Here is a 15907-nt window from a genome sequence, read left to right as displayed (position 1 = left end):
ACAGTGGGGACGGTCGGGGCGGGCGGGCGGAGCAGAGACAAAAGGCTGCCCTGTCATCTGCTGGCAGGACTTAAGGCCCATCCTCTGCCTGAGAGAAAAGAGGGAGTCTGTGCTGCTCTCTCTGGGCGGCAGGTGAAACCCTCTCGGTTACGAGATCACCAGCTGGTGAGGTGGGGGAGGGAGGGCTTGTCCAAAACAGGAAGGGGTTGTTTCTCCTCACTCTTTTCCCGGGGGGCCCCATGGTTCCTGGCGCTCTGTCTACGCCCAAGGGGAAGTCGACCTTCAGGGGGAGCACTGGGGCGAGGGCGCGCAGCACCCCAGGCGGGCGCTCGGGAGGGAGGAGAGGGCTTGGAACACCGGAACTTCAACAAAGACGTAATTTCTCTCTTTCTTAATTCAATCATAAACGTAGGTTAAATGCCTACATCAGCTTCTCAGGGTAATACTTACAGGAAACTCACTTTTAAAATGAGTGTTACGATGGAAATTTCCATCTATTAAACTAGAAATGATCTTTCAAAAAATGTCAGTACCCATTCTGGGCTCCGGGGCTATCAACTGAGCACGGTCAGCCCCCCGGCCGGCGGCACTGCCCCTGGGCCTGGTCCGTTGGGGAAACATTTGCCAATTTCCAGAGAGACAATGCCGTTCACGCATTTTCCCCACTACTCTCCCTTCTGGGCGTTCCACACTGAAGACAGTGAAGAACCCTCAGAAAAGCAGGCTTTCTGCCCAAAGACGCCTACCACGCGGTTATCTACACGGCGAGAACCTGGAGACCGCTGTGACTGGGGTGGGGGCGGGGAGCGGCTCCCTCGAGGGGCGGCTCCCCCGGACACGGCAGCGTGTGCAGTGCCCACGTTAGCCCCGGGGACACACAGGAACCCAGAGAGGCCGCTGCCCCGCCCCCACCGCAGCATGGACGTCTAACCTACCCAAACTTTAACCTCTGAAAGAAAATGCTTAGAAAAAATGTCCAGAAGGACATACACCCACGTGGGAACAACAGCTGCCTGTATAACAGGATTACGGAGCGTGTCCGTCTTCTTTTTGCATTTTCTACACCATCGGGAGTGGACAGGCATTATCTTCATAATGAAAGATCTAGCAGAGTTTCTTATTTGCCGCCCAAGCCGCGCTCACCAGTTAGACCTGGAGAAGTGGGCCACGGGGGCACCGGCCCGACGGGCCCGTCACCACACCGCCAGCGGGACCCCGCTCCCCACCAGCAGGCCCCGGGAGGAGGCTCATCCCGCTGCAACACCCATTTTGAGCCGCTGAGAGTCGGCGAGTCGCCTGCTGACCGTGATCTCTGAAACGGCGTGGCCGCCGCTGTCAGCGGAAGCGACGGGAGGAAGGGCCCGCACGGACCAGGCCCGGAGCCTCCCGGGGGCTTCAGCGCCACGCTGCCCGCGCCCACCCCGAGGCTCCGACCTGTCCGATGTGTGCCGGGGCTCTGGGACACCTCGGGAGATTTAAAAGCTCCCGGGCAGTCAGCTGGAGCCAGTGGCTTAGGGAACAGAGAAAGGGCAGCTGGCAAAATCAGGAACAGCATTTTATTACCAGCCAAAATCTAACAGCTAGGAATCACACTGTTCTAAACTCCAAGTCTCAAGATACGGTACAACATTTCCACGTTTCTGCAAAGGCCCACAAAGTGTATTTGCAAAAGGCTGACAGAGGCAGACACCAGTGGGGATGAGCACGTCACATCAAAACACCACCAGGGGGCTCCCCTGGTGGCGCAGCGGTTGAGAGTCCGCCCGCCGATGCAGGGGACGCGGGTTCGTGCCCCGGTCCGGGAGGATCCCACACGCCGCGGAGCGGCTGGGCCAGTGAGCCATGGCGGCCGAGCCCGTGCGTCCGGAGCCTGTGCTCCGCGACGGGAGAGGCCGCGACAGCGAGAGGCCCGCATACCGCAAAAAAAAGAAAAAAAAAAAAAAAAAAAAAACACCACCAGGAAAAAGAGAAGCCAGGTCGACTTAGCACTCGGCACTGAGCACGGGCTCCTGCTCGGTCAGCGCAAGGAGACAGAAGATACAAGAGAAAAGGACTCTGAAGACAAACGCAGAATACGTGATATACAGAGATTAGCCATAAACTATGTGGTCTGCTTTCCAACACAAAGAAGAATTATTCTTAGACCTCCCCTCTTCTTTTTATTTATACTATAACAATTTTAAGTGCCCCCTTCCTTCAAGTTGGCCATTGGAATCTGGCCACCAAGCAGCCATGAATCAGACGTGGCCCTGCTGTGTAACTCTTACTGAGCCTGACTCAACCCCCCCTGTGCTTTTTTCACGTCCACTACTGACAGTCTATAAAACAACAGTTTGTGTACTTACACTTTTACGAAGGATGCTTTAAAGACAAAGGGACACCTTCCGTCTTCCCTGGCACACGGCAACATCAATAGCCTGACAAGCCCCATCAGCAGCTCTGACAGCTGCTTCAACCTCACGCTCTCTGGCAGAGGGCCCCGCGGAGTAGCCAGCGTTACGCGAGGTGGACCGCACAACCGTAAACTTGCCAGGGCTCTGGGTTCAGACCCTGGCCTCACTGCTACGACCGAGTGGATCTGGGGGAGCGTCCTCGCCAATGACCCCCGCCCCGCCGCCTCCTACGGGAAGTGAACGGGGACCGTCAGCCTCCGGCCGTCGCAGGCACTGCAGCCCTGAGCAGCCCAGCCACGCGGAGGCCTCGCCACGGCACATTCAGACCCCGCTGGGGGCCCAAGCCCAAGAGGCAAGAACGAACACCTTTGACATCTGCCGCCTGGACGGACGTGTCACTAAAACTGCCGCCTCCGAGGGTCTGCTGGTGCTACCAACCAGCCTCCTCTTGATTCGATTTCCCACCTGAAGACGTGACAGCTGGCGCCGGCCTCTGCCGGACACTCGCTGCCACCGAAGACCAGGGCTCCCGCGACGTGCAGGACACACCGGCTCCGGCGAGACGGGCTCCCGAGTGGTCCCGTCTCCCGCCAAACCCCTCGCCCGACCCCTTCGGGAGCAATCAGCCGACGTGGGGCCCAAAGCCGGCGGAAGGCCCCGGAGGTCCGGGCACAGCCCCCGCCGGCGGGCTGGCCCTGCCTTCCCGATACTGGGGGCCACTGGCTGGCAGCCTCCGCCTCTCGGCCCTGGGCACGCCCACGCCGTTCCTTTAAAGTGTGCCCAGGCCTCCTCAGCCCCATCAGGTCCAGCACCGTCATCTCCCCCCTGCGGAAAGGCGGGGGTCTCCCAGCAGCCTCCCCGGGCCCGCCTGGCCCCCCACACAGCCAGAGGGCCCTGGTGAACCTTCTCACCCTTCAGCAGGGTCCAATCCCTCCTCGGCTCCAAACCCTCCGCTGCTCCCAGCTAACCGAGTAAAAGCCAAAGGGCTTTCGACGACCCGGAGGCCCTCCGGCCGTCTACCAACGTGTGGCCGGCTCCCCGTCCCTGAGGCCCAGCCTTGCCACCGCCCCAGCCCTCCGCCCTCTACCCGCCTGGGATGCCCTTCCAGACGCCCACAGCCCAGCCCTCCTCCTTCGGTCCAGCCTTGTTCTGGGCCTTCCCAGCACTCGACCACCCTCCCCACTCCTCACACGCCGGGCCGTGCTGGGTCTGGGGCTTCCAGAGCATTCGTGGTGCGGCGTGTGCAGTATTGACGCCGACCATTTACTGTCTCTCTCCGCGTTGGTGGGATGGGGGCACACGACAGAGGCACACGGTGGGAGCTCAAGACGCCCTTTGCCGAGGGAACAAGGGACTGTGGGTGCCCAGGGCCGGCAGCAGCGGGAGCTGTCCGTGCGTCCAGGGCTCTGCGCCGGACCCCACGGGGACCCCCGGGACGCACGGGCGCTCTCCACGAGCCGGGATCAGGGTGGATAAGCACGGGGGAGGCTAAGAGCAAGGAAGGCAATCTGAAAGCGGGCACTGCACTGCGGCCACGCGCGGCAGAGGAAGGAAGGAACTCTACCGCTGTGTGCGGGAGACCGGAAGGAGTGAGGAGACCCGGAGAGGATCCGACGGGTACAGCTCAGGACAGAAGGCCCTCCTCGAACACGATCACAGTGGGCCGGGTGGCAGCCGGGGCCAAGAGTCGGCACCACGCCCACCAGGCCTCCCCCGCGGGGCCTGGGGTCCGACTCGGGCCCCTCACGAAAGTCTGCCCTGAGTCGCAGCCCGCGTTTCACGAGACCAGTTTCCGACAGCCAGGTCGGTGGGACTCTCCGTGCTGGATTCCAAGCCAGTGTGTTCAAGGCAGACCCACCGTGTGCCCACGTCAAGCCCCCCCCTTACGCGTGGCACTCAGGTGGGGGCTCAGCAAGGAGTCACGGGACAGCGCCCGGCAGCCCCGCGACGGGGAGGGTGTGAGATACGGAGAGCAGAGCAGTCAAAAGGGGACACCACGGAGCACGCGTTTGCCTGAAACTCATCCAGGGTTTGAGAAACTGTCTAAAAACAAACTTGCTCACCCATTTTACCGTTAATTTCTCCAGAGCTGAAGGAAAAGAGAACTCTGTGTGGGCTGCAGGCCGGGCAACTTCCCGGACGTGCGTACACGAGGGCACCAAGTGGGGGGACCCACGGGCCCAGGCGCGGGGCGGCCCGGGCCTGGGCTTCACGTGCAAGCGTCCCAGGAGAGCTGGGGGCCAGGGGGACACAAAGAGACCCCCCCACACACCGTCACTCAGCGGGTAGGCCGCGGGGGGCACCGGGAACCTGAGGGCGCGTCAGCGGGCCTTCTGGGGAGCCTCCAAAACACGCCTGTCCGTCTGCGGACAGCGCAAAGCTGGTCCTCCCTGCGGAGTCCAGCACAGGCCGTGAGGGGAGCACAGGCGCGTAGGAAACATCCCAACGCTCAACCAGGCGATCACACGGGCAGCTGGGGGCGGGGGTGGGGGGCTATGTGTGTGGGGCGCGACGAGCGGGAACCGTCTCCAGGCCGTGGGGCAGCGGCACAGAGGCGCTCCGCTGGCGCTCCTTCCGGTAAGAGCAGAAGAGAAGACTTTCTTCGCGGCGGGGCCCCTGGGGACTGAAGGCAGATCAGGCTGAGAGCATTTTGCGGGCAACACTGAGAACTGTTTGCAGTTCAACCTGCACCAGCTGGAGACTGTCCACGATACACCATTAATCAATCCAAAGAGAAGCCTCATTTTCGTGACCCACCAAGTCAGGGACCTTCAAACCCCATGACCTAGAATCGCAGTGCAGCTAACTCTGTTCCCCACGGTCACGGGGGCCTCAGGAAGGACGGCAGCTCGCCGAGAAGCAAAACCATCCCCTTTTGTCCTCCAACCGGCACGTGTCCCCGCACTGCAGAGGTGGCTCCCGGGCACCGGTGCCGAGGCCCACCCGGGTCTGCGGCCAGCATGACCCCCTCCAATTCCTCCGGGAGCGGGACGCAGGGAGAGCCCAGTGGTCCCCCAGGCCTCAGGTGAACAGCAGCCCCCCGAGGCCCTGGCAGGACTCCGGGCGAGGGGCAAGGGAGCGCGGGCCGGGGTCCGGGGAGGGGGGAGGACGCGGGGCCTCGAGAGGCGGGGAGGGCACTGGCCGCACTGAGCCACGGCGAGCGCACACAGCCCGCGGGCCAGGCCGCCGGCCCAAGCGAGGCAGGGCTGGGCCCCGGTGCCGGCGCACAGGAGGGCAGCCCCGGGACGGGCAGGCGGGGCAGGAAGGGCGGGTGCGGGCTCAGCAGCGGTGGCTCCTTGCTCTGACCCTGCGGGGCCTCCGGGCGGTGCTGGGACACAGCAAGGCCTCCGGTGCTGTGGGGCAGGGGGACACACACACAGCGACAGGCCGCAGCAGAGGCCGGGCCCAGCGAACGGACCCTGAACGTGCAGTTCGCGGGATGAGCCGGGACCACCGCAGCGCCGGGCAGGGCGGGGGAGGCCAAGGCCGGCAGGACCGGACCCGAGGACCCACCCACTCCTCCCTGCCCCGGAGCACCCGCCCCGGAGCACCCTCGGACAGATGCACGGGCCACCGCCTCACCTGGACGACAATGACCGCGAAAGGCAGGCCAGCGGAGCAGCCCCCAGCGCCCAGACGGCCCCGACGCGGCCGCTTCCCCAAGAGGAGGCCGGGGGCCCGACACAACTTCGCTTCTTAAGGGCAATCTTCCTTTCATGGTGCAACCTAGCGCAGGAGCAGCCCCTAGAGCCCCTGGGGCGCAGGTTCCATTTCCTTCAAGGGGTTCCACGAAGGTCACAGACCTTGCCTAAGCAGAGCCGTTCAAACAAAGTGGGAAAACGACAGGAACTACAAGTGGGGCTGACGTCTCCGAGCCTGACAATCACTGAGAATTCTTAGAGGCGGGGAGCCTGGCCTTACCGTGCAAATCTGTTTGACACTTCTCGAAACGCTAATGAAACCTGCTGCACTAAGCAAGGTCTACAGCGGTTTGTCAAACTGCAAACGGCTGCCTTAAAAAAAAAAGTTTTATGCTCACAGTGTTACTTATTCCAAAAACAAAGGGTACGGTGACCCGCACTTTTGCTTTCACAGCCGGAAGAGACGGTTTCTGCATCCCCCAGCCCGCAGGCCGCCAGGACCCCCGCCTCGCCACCACACTGCAAAAGCAGAGGCGCCATTCCAGGGACCACGTCGGCGAATGACAAGGACGCCAGCGTGGCCCCCGGACCAGCTTCCGTCAGGCCCTGAACCCCACTTCTACTTTCTGAGGCCTCTTCCAAACGCTGGGCAAAGGCCCAGGGTCATAGACACGCAAAACGAGAGAACAGAGCAGCCCCCCCAGCACGGACCCAGCCGTGCGACCAAACCACTCCCGACCACAGGTAGGGAGGGCCTCGCCCACGCCGGCTACTGCAGAGGCTTCTGCCCTCTCCCTCTGCAAGTGAGGCAGACACACGCCGTATCATCGCAAGACGCTCAAGCAGAACAGACACTGAGCCAGTCAGGGGAGACCCACGGCCCAGTCGTTAGAAAGACACTGAACATGAGATTAAAGAAAGCAGGTTACCCAGAACAGCCAACCCCCATTGCTAGACAGCAGGAGCAGGCCAGGCCCTTCACCGCAGACCCGCCCAGGAGGAAGCAGGCCACTCGGCCTCCACACCCGCCTTCCCCCGCCCAACCGCTGGGCCGGCCCTGCCCAGGCAAACAGAATCAGAGCCCAGAGCAGCAGAGGGTCTCAAGGACCCCACCCCACCCCACCCCGAGCCAGAGCGGCCCGGGGGCCCAAAGCGCCTCTGGGATCGTAACTCCAGGCGGACTGAGGGCGCTGCCTTCGGCTGCCAGCAGCGAGAACGGAGGGGCCGCGAGCTCTGGCTCAGCCCCGGGGCCCAGCGCTCGGCCACTACTCACAGCCGTGGTAGGAGGCCGGCGAGCCCCCGGCCTTGCCGTACTCCTGCTCCGAGTAGCTGGTGGACAGGTTGGGCTGGCTGGAGCCCCGGCCGAAGGTGAGCTGGCCGCTGCCCACGCCGGTGGCCACCTGGGCCATGCGCTCCTTGGTCTTGAGCGCCTGGGCCCGCTCGGCCTTCAGCCGCTCCTCGTCCTTCAGCAGGGCCACCAGCTGCTTGGCCTTCTCGCGCACGTTGGCGCCCTGGTCCTTGCCGTCGCGGTCGACGTACTGGAAGTCCTTCAGGGTCTGGATGGCGAAGATGTTCTCGCGGCACTGCTGGGCCACGCGCTCCGAGCCCGTCTTGATGAGGTAGTCGAGCAGCGCCAGCGCCTTGTACACGTGCCGCCAGTTCTTGCCGTGGTCGTTGAGCCGCTTCCACACCATGCTCATGATCTCCGAGAAGGCCACCACGTTGTAGGTCAGGTCCGCGATCTCCGTCATCAGGGAGCTGGACGGGCCCCACGGGTCGTTGGAGGTGGCTTCCCGGACTTTTATTTCGGCTTCCGAGTAATTGTTCACGATGTTTTTCATCTGCCGTCTGATAGACGAAGTCGTCATCTTTACTTTCTCTGTGACAAACGTAAAGCCCTTCAAAGAGAGAAGCTTCCCTGTCCCAGGCAGGTTCGCACCCCGTGAAGGTTCAGTCTCCGTAATGGGTCTGGAGCAGGGTCCCTGATGGTCATTTCCTCTGTTGGAGCCTCACGTCCGAGAAGCCGGAAGCCATGACCTACAGAAAGAAGACAAACGTTACTGTGCACGAGCCCCCCACCCCCGGGATGGCAAGCATTTTGCAAACAGCAGGCACTGGTCAGCCGGGGCAGTGAGCGGACGTCCTCCAGCCCCCAAGGACAAAAGAGATGCCATCTTCCCTTCAAAACTAAAATAAGATCGATATTACAAGTTAAAAGCGGATAAAGTTTGGGACTTCCCTGGCGGCGCAGTGGTTGAGAATCTGCCTGCCGAAGCAGGGGACACAGGTTTCAGCCCTGGTCCGGGAAGATCCACATGCTGCGGAGCAACTGAGCCCGTGCGCCACAACTACTGAGCCTGCGCTCTAGAGCCCGCGAGCCACAACTACTGAGCCCGTGAGCCACAACTACTGAGCCTTTGTGCCACAACTACTGAAGCCCACGCGCCTCAATGAAGAGTAGCCCCTGCTCGCCGCAACTGGAGAAAGCCCACATGCAATGAAGACCCAACACAGCAAAAATAAATAAATTTTTTAAATGGTTAACTTTAAAAACAAAAAAAAGGAATAAAGTTTAAACTCAAGTTTAAGCTTCTGGAAGGAAAGCAGTAACACTGCAACTACTGTTCTATTTTCAAAATACTTCCACTGGGTCGGCTCTGCTGCGATTGTGTTTTTTTAATAAATTTGTTTATTTATTTTATTTTATTTATTTTTGGCCGCGTTGGGTCTTCGTTGCCGCGCGCGGGTTTTCTCTAGTTGTGGAGAGGGCGGGCTACTCTTCATTGCAGTGCGTGGGCTTCTCATGACGGTGGCTTCTCAGGAAAGTCCCCGATTGTATTTTTCTTTCACCGCCTGGCAAAAGCCAGCTAGAACAATCTAATGCCTGTCTACACCGGCTTGGGCACCACGCTTGTAACTGCGGGGGATTCTCCGTGACCACCTCTTCTGACTTCTTATGAAGGCTCCCAACTCCCCTTCTAGAGCAGGGCTCGGGCCCTCCGCCGCGCTTTCAAAAGCCTCCAGCATCTGGCCCGAGCTGTGCAGTACAACCTTTCAAATAATCTGGTTCTACCCCGATTTCCTCACTTCGCAGAGGAGAAAACCGAGGGTTACACATTAACAGGACACCCAGCCCTCTGCCACAAACGCGTCTCTCCAGGGAAGAAACTTCTGCAGAGCTGGAGTGAGGGCCGCGCCTCTGACCACAGGCTCTGGCCCCCCGGGAGCACCCAGCAGCGCGCCTGACGCGGATAATCAACACCGCGGAGAGATTTATGAAACACATCAGCAACAGCGTCCCTTCCCTCAGGAAGGCACGGTCTGGCGGGGGGCAGAGGTGAGCGCAGGCATCTGAGGATGCGAATCCAGAACAACTCAGCTGGCTGCTGGGGGCCACAAAGGCAGGCACGGAAAGCACTTTCTGCAGAAGTAACCTTCAGGGAGGTCTTCAAAGGGGGAGGCTTCCGGGAGGCCGCAGGCGAATGGCTGCTAGGTGATTCCTCTCCTGGAGAAGAAGGAGCCAGACCCCGAGCCCACAGGGGCCGCCAAGGACAGAGCAGTGCAGCCGGGCCGGGGACGAAGCCAGCAGCTGCCCCACTCTCCGCCCCAGCCCAGCCGCCTCTGGGCCTCTGGCCTGGGAAGGAGCCGGGTGGCCTCGGGCCCGGCTGTCCACAAAAAGCCTTCCAGGTAAGGATCGTTCCGGCCCTGGTGCAGATGGGGAGCCCGGGCCCCCAGGGAGGACCCGCCGCCTCGCCGCAGCCCCTATGCTGGGCTGCTCCTGCCAGAGGGACGACGGACGGCCCCCACCGGCCCCATCCACAGGCTCAGAAGTGGGGGCACACAAGTGTCAGGAGGGGAAGCCGCAGGCAACGCCCAGCCCGCACGGGAGCCAGCGGATGGGGGAGCACAGAAGCCCACCCTAGTGACGGTCACACACGTGCCCCTCAGCAGGCCAGGAAGCCTGCTTCCTTCTGAAGCCACACAGCGCGCGGGCTTCCGCGTGGGTGGGCACAGCCTGGCCCCTCACTGACCGAGCGGCTCTCACGAGCCCTCTACCGTGTGTCCCAGGACCAGGGCCAGGCGCTCTGATGGGGACCCGCGTGCGTGACGTGACCAGGCTGGCCGTCCACGCCGGCGAGAGGATGGGCCTCCAAGGGGAAGGGCTCGCCAGCGTCACACCAGTCACGCCCCAAGTCCCCAGGGCCCGGGCCCACCCGGCACTTTGTCCATCGCCCACTGGGGGCTCGGCAGGCACGAGCGACCTGCTCCTCGGAGAAGCAGGTGGGCCGGAGAGACCCCGGCCACCTTCCTCCAGGTCAGGAAGCTCTCCAAGGAAGGGCGAGAGCAACAGTCCTGGCCAACAGGCCGCGAGCGGTTAAAGATGTAAAAGAGGGCTTCCCTGGTGGCGCAGTGGTTGAGAGTCCGCCTGCCGATGCGGGGGACGCGGGTTCGTGCCCCGGTCCGGGAGGATCCCACATGCCGCGGAGCGGCTGGGCCCGTGAGCCATGGCCGCTGAGCCTGCGCGTCCGGAGCCTGTGCTCCGCAACGGGAGAGGCCACGGCAGTGAGAGGCCCGCGTACCACCAAAAAAAAAAAAAAAAAAAAAACAAAAAAAAAAAAAAAAAAAAGATGTAAAAGAAAAGGAACCGCTTCCTGGGGGAGGGAGGCTGCATCGGGCTCTGCTGCTCGTCCTCTAGTCCAGTGCCTCCCGGGGGAGGCCGCGAGGCCCGGCCAGGGAACGCCCCGAGCCTCCCAGGCCTTTGGTGGCAGAGAAAAGGCAGCCATTCCCGGGAGCGAGGGCTGGGTGCCTCCACCCTCCCGGACCCAGGCTGGGAAAGGAACCCGGACAGCTGAGAAAGAGGGGCGACAGCCCAACTTGCAAGGACACCTGTTAGCAGTCTCTCTGAAATACTTCAGCTTTGAGAGGGGAAAAGCTAATGAAATACTTGTTACAGTCAGAGAAAGCATAGGAATGTACTGTGAGCGGCTGCATGCTGTTCTCATTTTTCTTTTCTTTTTTTTTTTTTTTTTTTTTTTTTTGCGGTACGCGGGCCTCTCACCGTTGTGGCCTCTCCTGTTGCGGAGCACGGAGCACAGGCTCCGGACGCGCAGGCGCAGCGGCCACGGCTCACGGGCCCAGCCGCTCCGCGGCACGTGGGATCTTCCCGGACCAGGGCGCGAACCTGCGTCCCCTGCATCGGCAGGCGGACTCTCAACCACTGCGCCACCCCGGAAGCCCCTGTTTTCTTAAAGCTACAGAAAGGGTGAGATGGGGGTAAGCAATTCCTGAAGGGGAAGGGGCCCCAAAGGTGCCTCCGAGGAACCATCCTCAGGGCCCACCTGCTGCGTGCCTGCCTCACCTGAGTCTCTGACGCTGTGAGGGGCCTCTTGGGCCCTCAACGGAGGATGCAGGTACTGTGGGTCCATCCCACTCGCCCCGCAGACCTCAGACCTAGTTTCCCATTTTAAAACCTCCCCCCTCGGGCTTCCCTGGTGGCGCAGTGGTTGAGAGTCCGCCTGCCGATGCAGGGGACGCGGGTTCGTGCCCCGGTCTGGGAAGATCCCACATGCCGCGGAGCGGCTGGGCCCGTGAGCCGTGGCCGCTGAGCCTGCGCGTCCGGAGCCTGTGCTTCGCAACGGGAGAGGCCATAACAGTGAGAGGCCCGCGTACTGGAAAAAAACAAACAAACAAACAAACAAAAAACAAAAACAAAAAAAAACCTCCCCCCTCAACCCCAGGACTGTAAACACCCAGACGTCTTCCTGCCAGCAAACACCCGCCAGGGCTCCCCGCAAAGCCCCGACACTCCCCAAGTGCACACCCAGCCCTGAGTTCTGCTCTGTTTTTGCTCTTTCCTGAATAGCTTGCAGGCTCCACCATCCAAACTTCCCTCCTCGATTTGCCTTCCGTTTCCAGCTTGCTGAGCCTGCACAGCAGCGAGCTGGAGCAGACGGGACACTGGCTGAACCTGTGGGCCCACCTGTGCCCGAAGCCCCTTGCCCTGCACTCCACAGCCGCGGGAGCCCTCGTGGCCGCGTGTACCCTGCAGCCTGTGCGCTCTGTCCTGGGCAACAGCCAAAGAGCACAGCAGAGCCTCCAGGACGGGTGCGGGGACTCGCAGAGCCCAGGCCCCCAGCCACAGCTGACGCAGAGCCCAGGCCCACCGAGGAGCTGCACCCCCTAGTCCTCGACACGCAGGCATCCGAGCCAAGCTCTGGGATCATCACTCTTTCTTGAGAGCAGCTTATAATGGCGACCGTAAAGTAACCCCTGGATCACATTTGCCGAGGACAGGCTAGGGCAGAAAAATTCTGGCATATCTGAAAACACAACCAGAATTCAACCGACAGTGGAGACTAGAAATAGACTGAATAAAACAGCAAATAGAACAAAACTAAAAAAAAACAAACAAAAAATTCCAAGGCTAGAGTGATGCCCCTGGAGGCAAGAAGAATTCCATAAAAACATGCTCGAGGGCCTGCAGAGCTGGGCGGGGAAATTCCTTCCAAACCCAGAGTCCGGGGACCGACCGCGGGAGGGAGAAGCTCTCCATGGTCCCGCAGCCCAGGTGGTTCCCTGGTCAAAGCCCACATGTGCCTCGGCTTTCGTGCTTCTGTGACGGCGCATGGCTGGCCAGGTGCGGGGAAGATGCAGCCGGTCGGGGTTTCCACCAAACCCCCACGGAGATTCTGGGGGCTGATCAGGGACCAGGACCAGCTATGAGGGAAAGGCAGCAAATGCCTCTCGCCTCCCCAAACCTACCCAGTCACAGGCCAGGCCAGTCACAAGCAGTAGATCCCACTGAATGAACATACCCCAGACGGCAGCTCACACTATCTGTATCTGGCAGCCTCCTGCGACTTTTTCAAGGCAGGTGACAGCCTTCACATCCAACGGGGGGGGGGGGAGTGTGGGGGGGAGCCAGAAAAGGAAACATCCTCCTCACTCACTGAACGTGGCATCCATATCCCAACGACTCCTCGTTGGGTAGAGAAATCACATTTTATATCTCTATCCCACAAGTGGGCTTAAAGAAAACTTTGCCTTCACGTACTGAAAGAATTGCAAAAATGAACCCGAGACAACTTCTAGAAGATAAAGCAGGTACAGTGAAACCGCCCACACAGGAAGAGCCCCGGGGTGCCAGTTAACTGGCTGTAGTGGGGTCTGATGGCCCTGCCCCCATGCTGGGTGACCGCTGCCCCCCCCCCCTAACCACCCCCGGAAAGAGCCCCCCGGGGGCTTCTCCCGAGACACGACAGTCGTGGAACAAGCACAGGAAAATTCGATGTCAGGCATCCTCCTACGACTTCACCTGTTCTTGATTTTTCTAAAAGTAGGAATCAGTACTGAAAACACACATGAGGAATTTCGTTTTTCTCTACCAACGTGGCCAATCGTTCAGTCTCTGGGAAGAGCAGGCCTGGGTGCAGACTACACAGGTGTTGAAACGTGGTCACTTTAAAAGACGATGTGAAGCGAGGCCCGGGGGTCGGGAGACATGGTTCTGGCCATCGGACAACGCAGTCCCTCGGAAACGGGGGTGTGAGAAGCTGCACCTCCCTCACAGGGCCGGGGATCAAACACCCTGACGGCTGGACCACGTGGATGCAGAGACGTGCCACGGAGGACGAAGAGCTCCTTGACGCTCCCTCACCTCCGCCACGCCTCAGAATAGTTTTGCAAGGGGCCACCCCCGGACAACATTCTTAAAAAACCCGGCCAGCGTGTCTCCTTCCTGACTGTCCTCTGTGGTTTGTCTGTGAGAACTGCTGATAGCAATAAGCCTTCAGGAAATGCCAAAATCGGGCACCGTGCCCCCCAGTTCAAAGCAACTGCTGTAATGCCAGACGGTCAGTTCAAAGAGAGCAGCCTACCTGACTACAAAGGAAAGTATGTCGTGTTCTTCTCTTACCCTCTTGACTTCTCCTCTGTGTGCCCCACGGAGATCACTGCTCTCCGCGATGGGGCAGAGGGACTTAAGAAGCTCGGCCGCCAGGTGATCGCTGCTTCTGTGCGTTCTCGCTCTGTCACCTGGCGTGGATCAACACACCCAAGGAACAAGGAGGACTGGGACCCAAGAACATCCGTTGATATCGGAGCCCAAGCATACCACTGCTCAGGACGATGGGGTCTTAAAGGCCGATGAAGGCCTCTCATTCAGGGGCCTTTTTTTTTTTTTTTTTTTTGCGGTACGCGGGCCTCTCACTGCCGTGGCCTCTCCCATTGCGGAGCACAGGCTCCGGACGCGCAGGCGCAGCGGCCACGGCTCACGGGCCCAGCCGCTCCGCGGCACGTGGGATCCTCCCGGACCGGGGCACGAACCCGCGTCCCCCGCATCGGCAGGCGGACTCTCAACCACTGCGCCACCAGGGAAGCCCCAGGGGCCTTTTTATTATTGATGATAAAGGTATCCTTGGACAGATCACCATAAATGACCTTCCCGTTGGCCGTTCTGTGGATGAGACCCTGAGACCAGCTCAGGCCTTGCAGTTTACTGACAAACACGGGGAAGTGTGCCCAGCTGGCGGGAAGCCTGGCAGCATTACCAGCAAGCCTGATGTCCAGAAGAGCAAAGACTATCTCTCTAAGCAGAAGTGACCACTGGGCCAGTTTAGGGCCAGGCTGCAGTAGGTGGCCATGAGAACAAAGCCTCTTTTGTACTACTGTCATGCTTAAAACACAAGACCTTACACTCAGCCCAGATGTGGTGTGGGACAGGCCAGGCCTTTCCGGCAGGGGTTGGGGAGGCCAGCCTTTCTTCCTCTGCAGGCAATGGCCTGAGCAGTATTATGGAGCAGGCAAACCGACGTATACAGTAGTAGGCTATCACTTTTGGTCTTTTGTAGTTTTATTAAACTTGAGGAGAGGAAAAAAAAAAAAAATCCGGCCAGAGAGCAAACAGCGAGTAACGGTAGAGCACACAGAACCAGGAGCCGGGAAAGCAGGGCTCAGGCCAGGCCCAGCGTCCCGCGCCTAAAGCGACGGGGCAGACCAGACGAGACCAGCCCAGACGGCCTGCCCAACCCTCGCGACCCCAGGCCCTCTTTCTGACGAGGGGCTCGATTCCCTGCCGTCTCCGCGGTGCCACGGGCAGCCCCTGCCCCAGGTCAGCCACAGAGAGGCTAGAATTCCGGCACGAAGCCTAGCGGTGGATGTTTCTTTGGCCTGTGCGGCTTCCTGGCGACCGTGGAGCGCGAAGGGCGACCCTGGCAACGCGGGCCCCCCTCCAAGGAGGGCGGCTTGCACACGCGAGGCCCCCGGGCCAGAGCCTCCATCCTAACACGCTGGGACTCTGCGACCAGAAATACCCACCGACGGTAGGTGGCAATGCCACCCAGAGACCGGGGTGGGGGCACAACCGACAGCTTCACACCCACCCCTCCGGGCAGGCCCAGCGATGGATTACAGTTTGATGGGTAGAATTTTCCAGCTTGAGCCATTTGGGGAAAAAAAGGATTCAGAACCCCATGATTTCATGCCTAACTTAGACCTGGCTGGTCAGTGTCGCCGTGTCCCGAGTAGCCTGCGGGAGGGCGGAAGCCAAAGGGGGGGCCGTGGACCCCGCAGCCAGAATCCCAGAGAGCCGGTCGCAGGCTCAGCAGCGACCTGACGCTGCTCTCAAAAGGAGCGCAAGGCGCCTGCCCAGAGGAAGCCCGCGCGGGTGAGGAACAGGTGCCTGCCTGCTGCGTGAGTGCAAACCGAGGCCGCGCGGAGGGGCAGTCGTGCACCTCGGCCCTTACACCAGCAAGGCCAGGAGGGCACGTCCGACTCTCCCCACGCGGCCGTGCAGGAAGGGGGCTCCCACGGCTTCGGGGAGTGATGGCTGAAGTCCACGGGTCCTCGCAGGCCCAGCCCAGGCCGCGCGGCGGG

General features: G+C 60.9%; 1 protein-coding gene and 1 pseudogene across 1 annotated transcript in view; one reads left to right on the top strand and one right to left on the bottom strand.

Moving 5' to 3' along the window:
* Positions 1-15907, bottom strand: part of EPN2 (epsin 2) — a 64226-nt gene that overhangs the window by 25163 nt on the left and 23156 nt on the right. The window contains exon 2 of the mRNA XM_067021664.1: positions 7308-8071. Within this exon, the coding sequence (XP_066877765.1) occupies positions 7308-7902 (595 nt within the window). The 5' untranslated portion in view covers positions 7903-8071. The remainder of the gene's footprint in view (positions 1-7307; positions 8072-15907) is intronic.
* Positions 10123-14635, top strand: LOC131746293 (peroxiredoxin-1-like; annotated as a pseudogene).

The sequence above is a fragment of the Kogia breviceps genome, chromosome 19 (genome assembly GCF_026419965.1).
Source record: "Kogia breviceps isolate mKogBre1 chromosome 19, mKogBre1 haplotype 1, whole genome shotgun sequence".
In the NCBI taxonomy this organism is placed as follows: Eukaryota; Metazoa; Chordata; class Mammalia; order Artiodactyla; family Physeteridae; genus Kogia; species Kogia breviceps.
The sequence above is the reverse complement of the archived record's forward strand: the minus strand, read 5'-3'. Positions and strand labels throughout refer to the sequence as shown.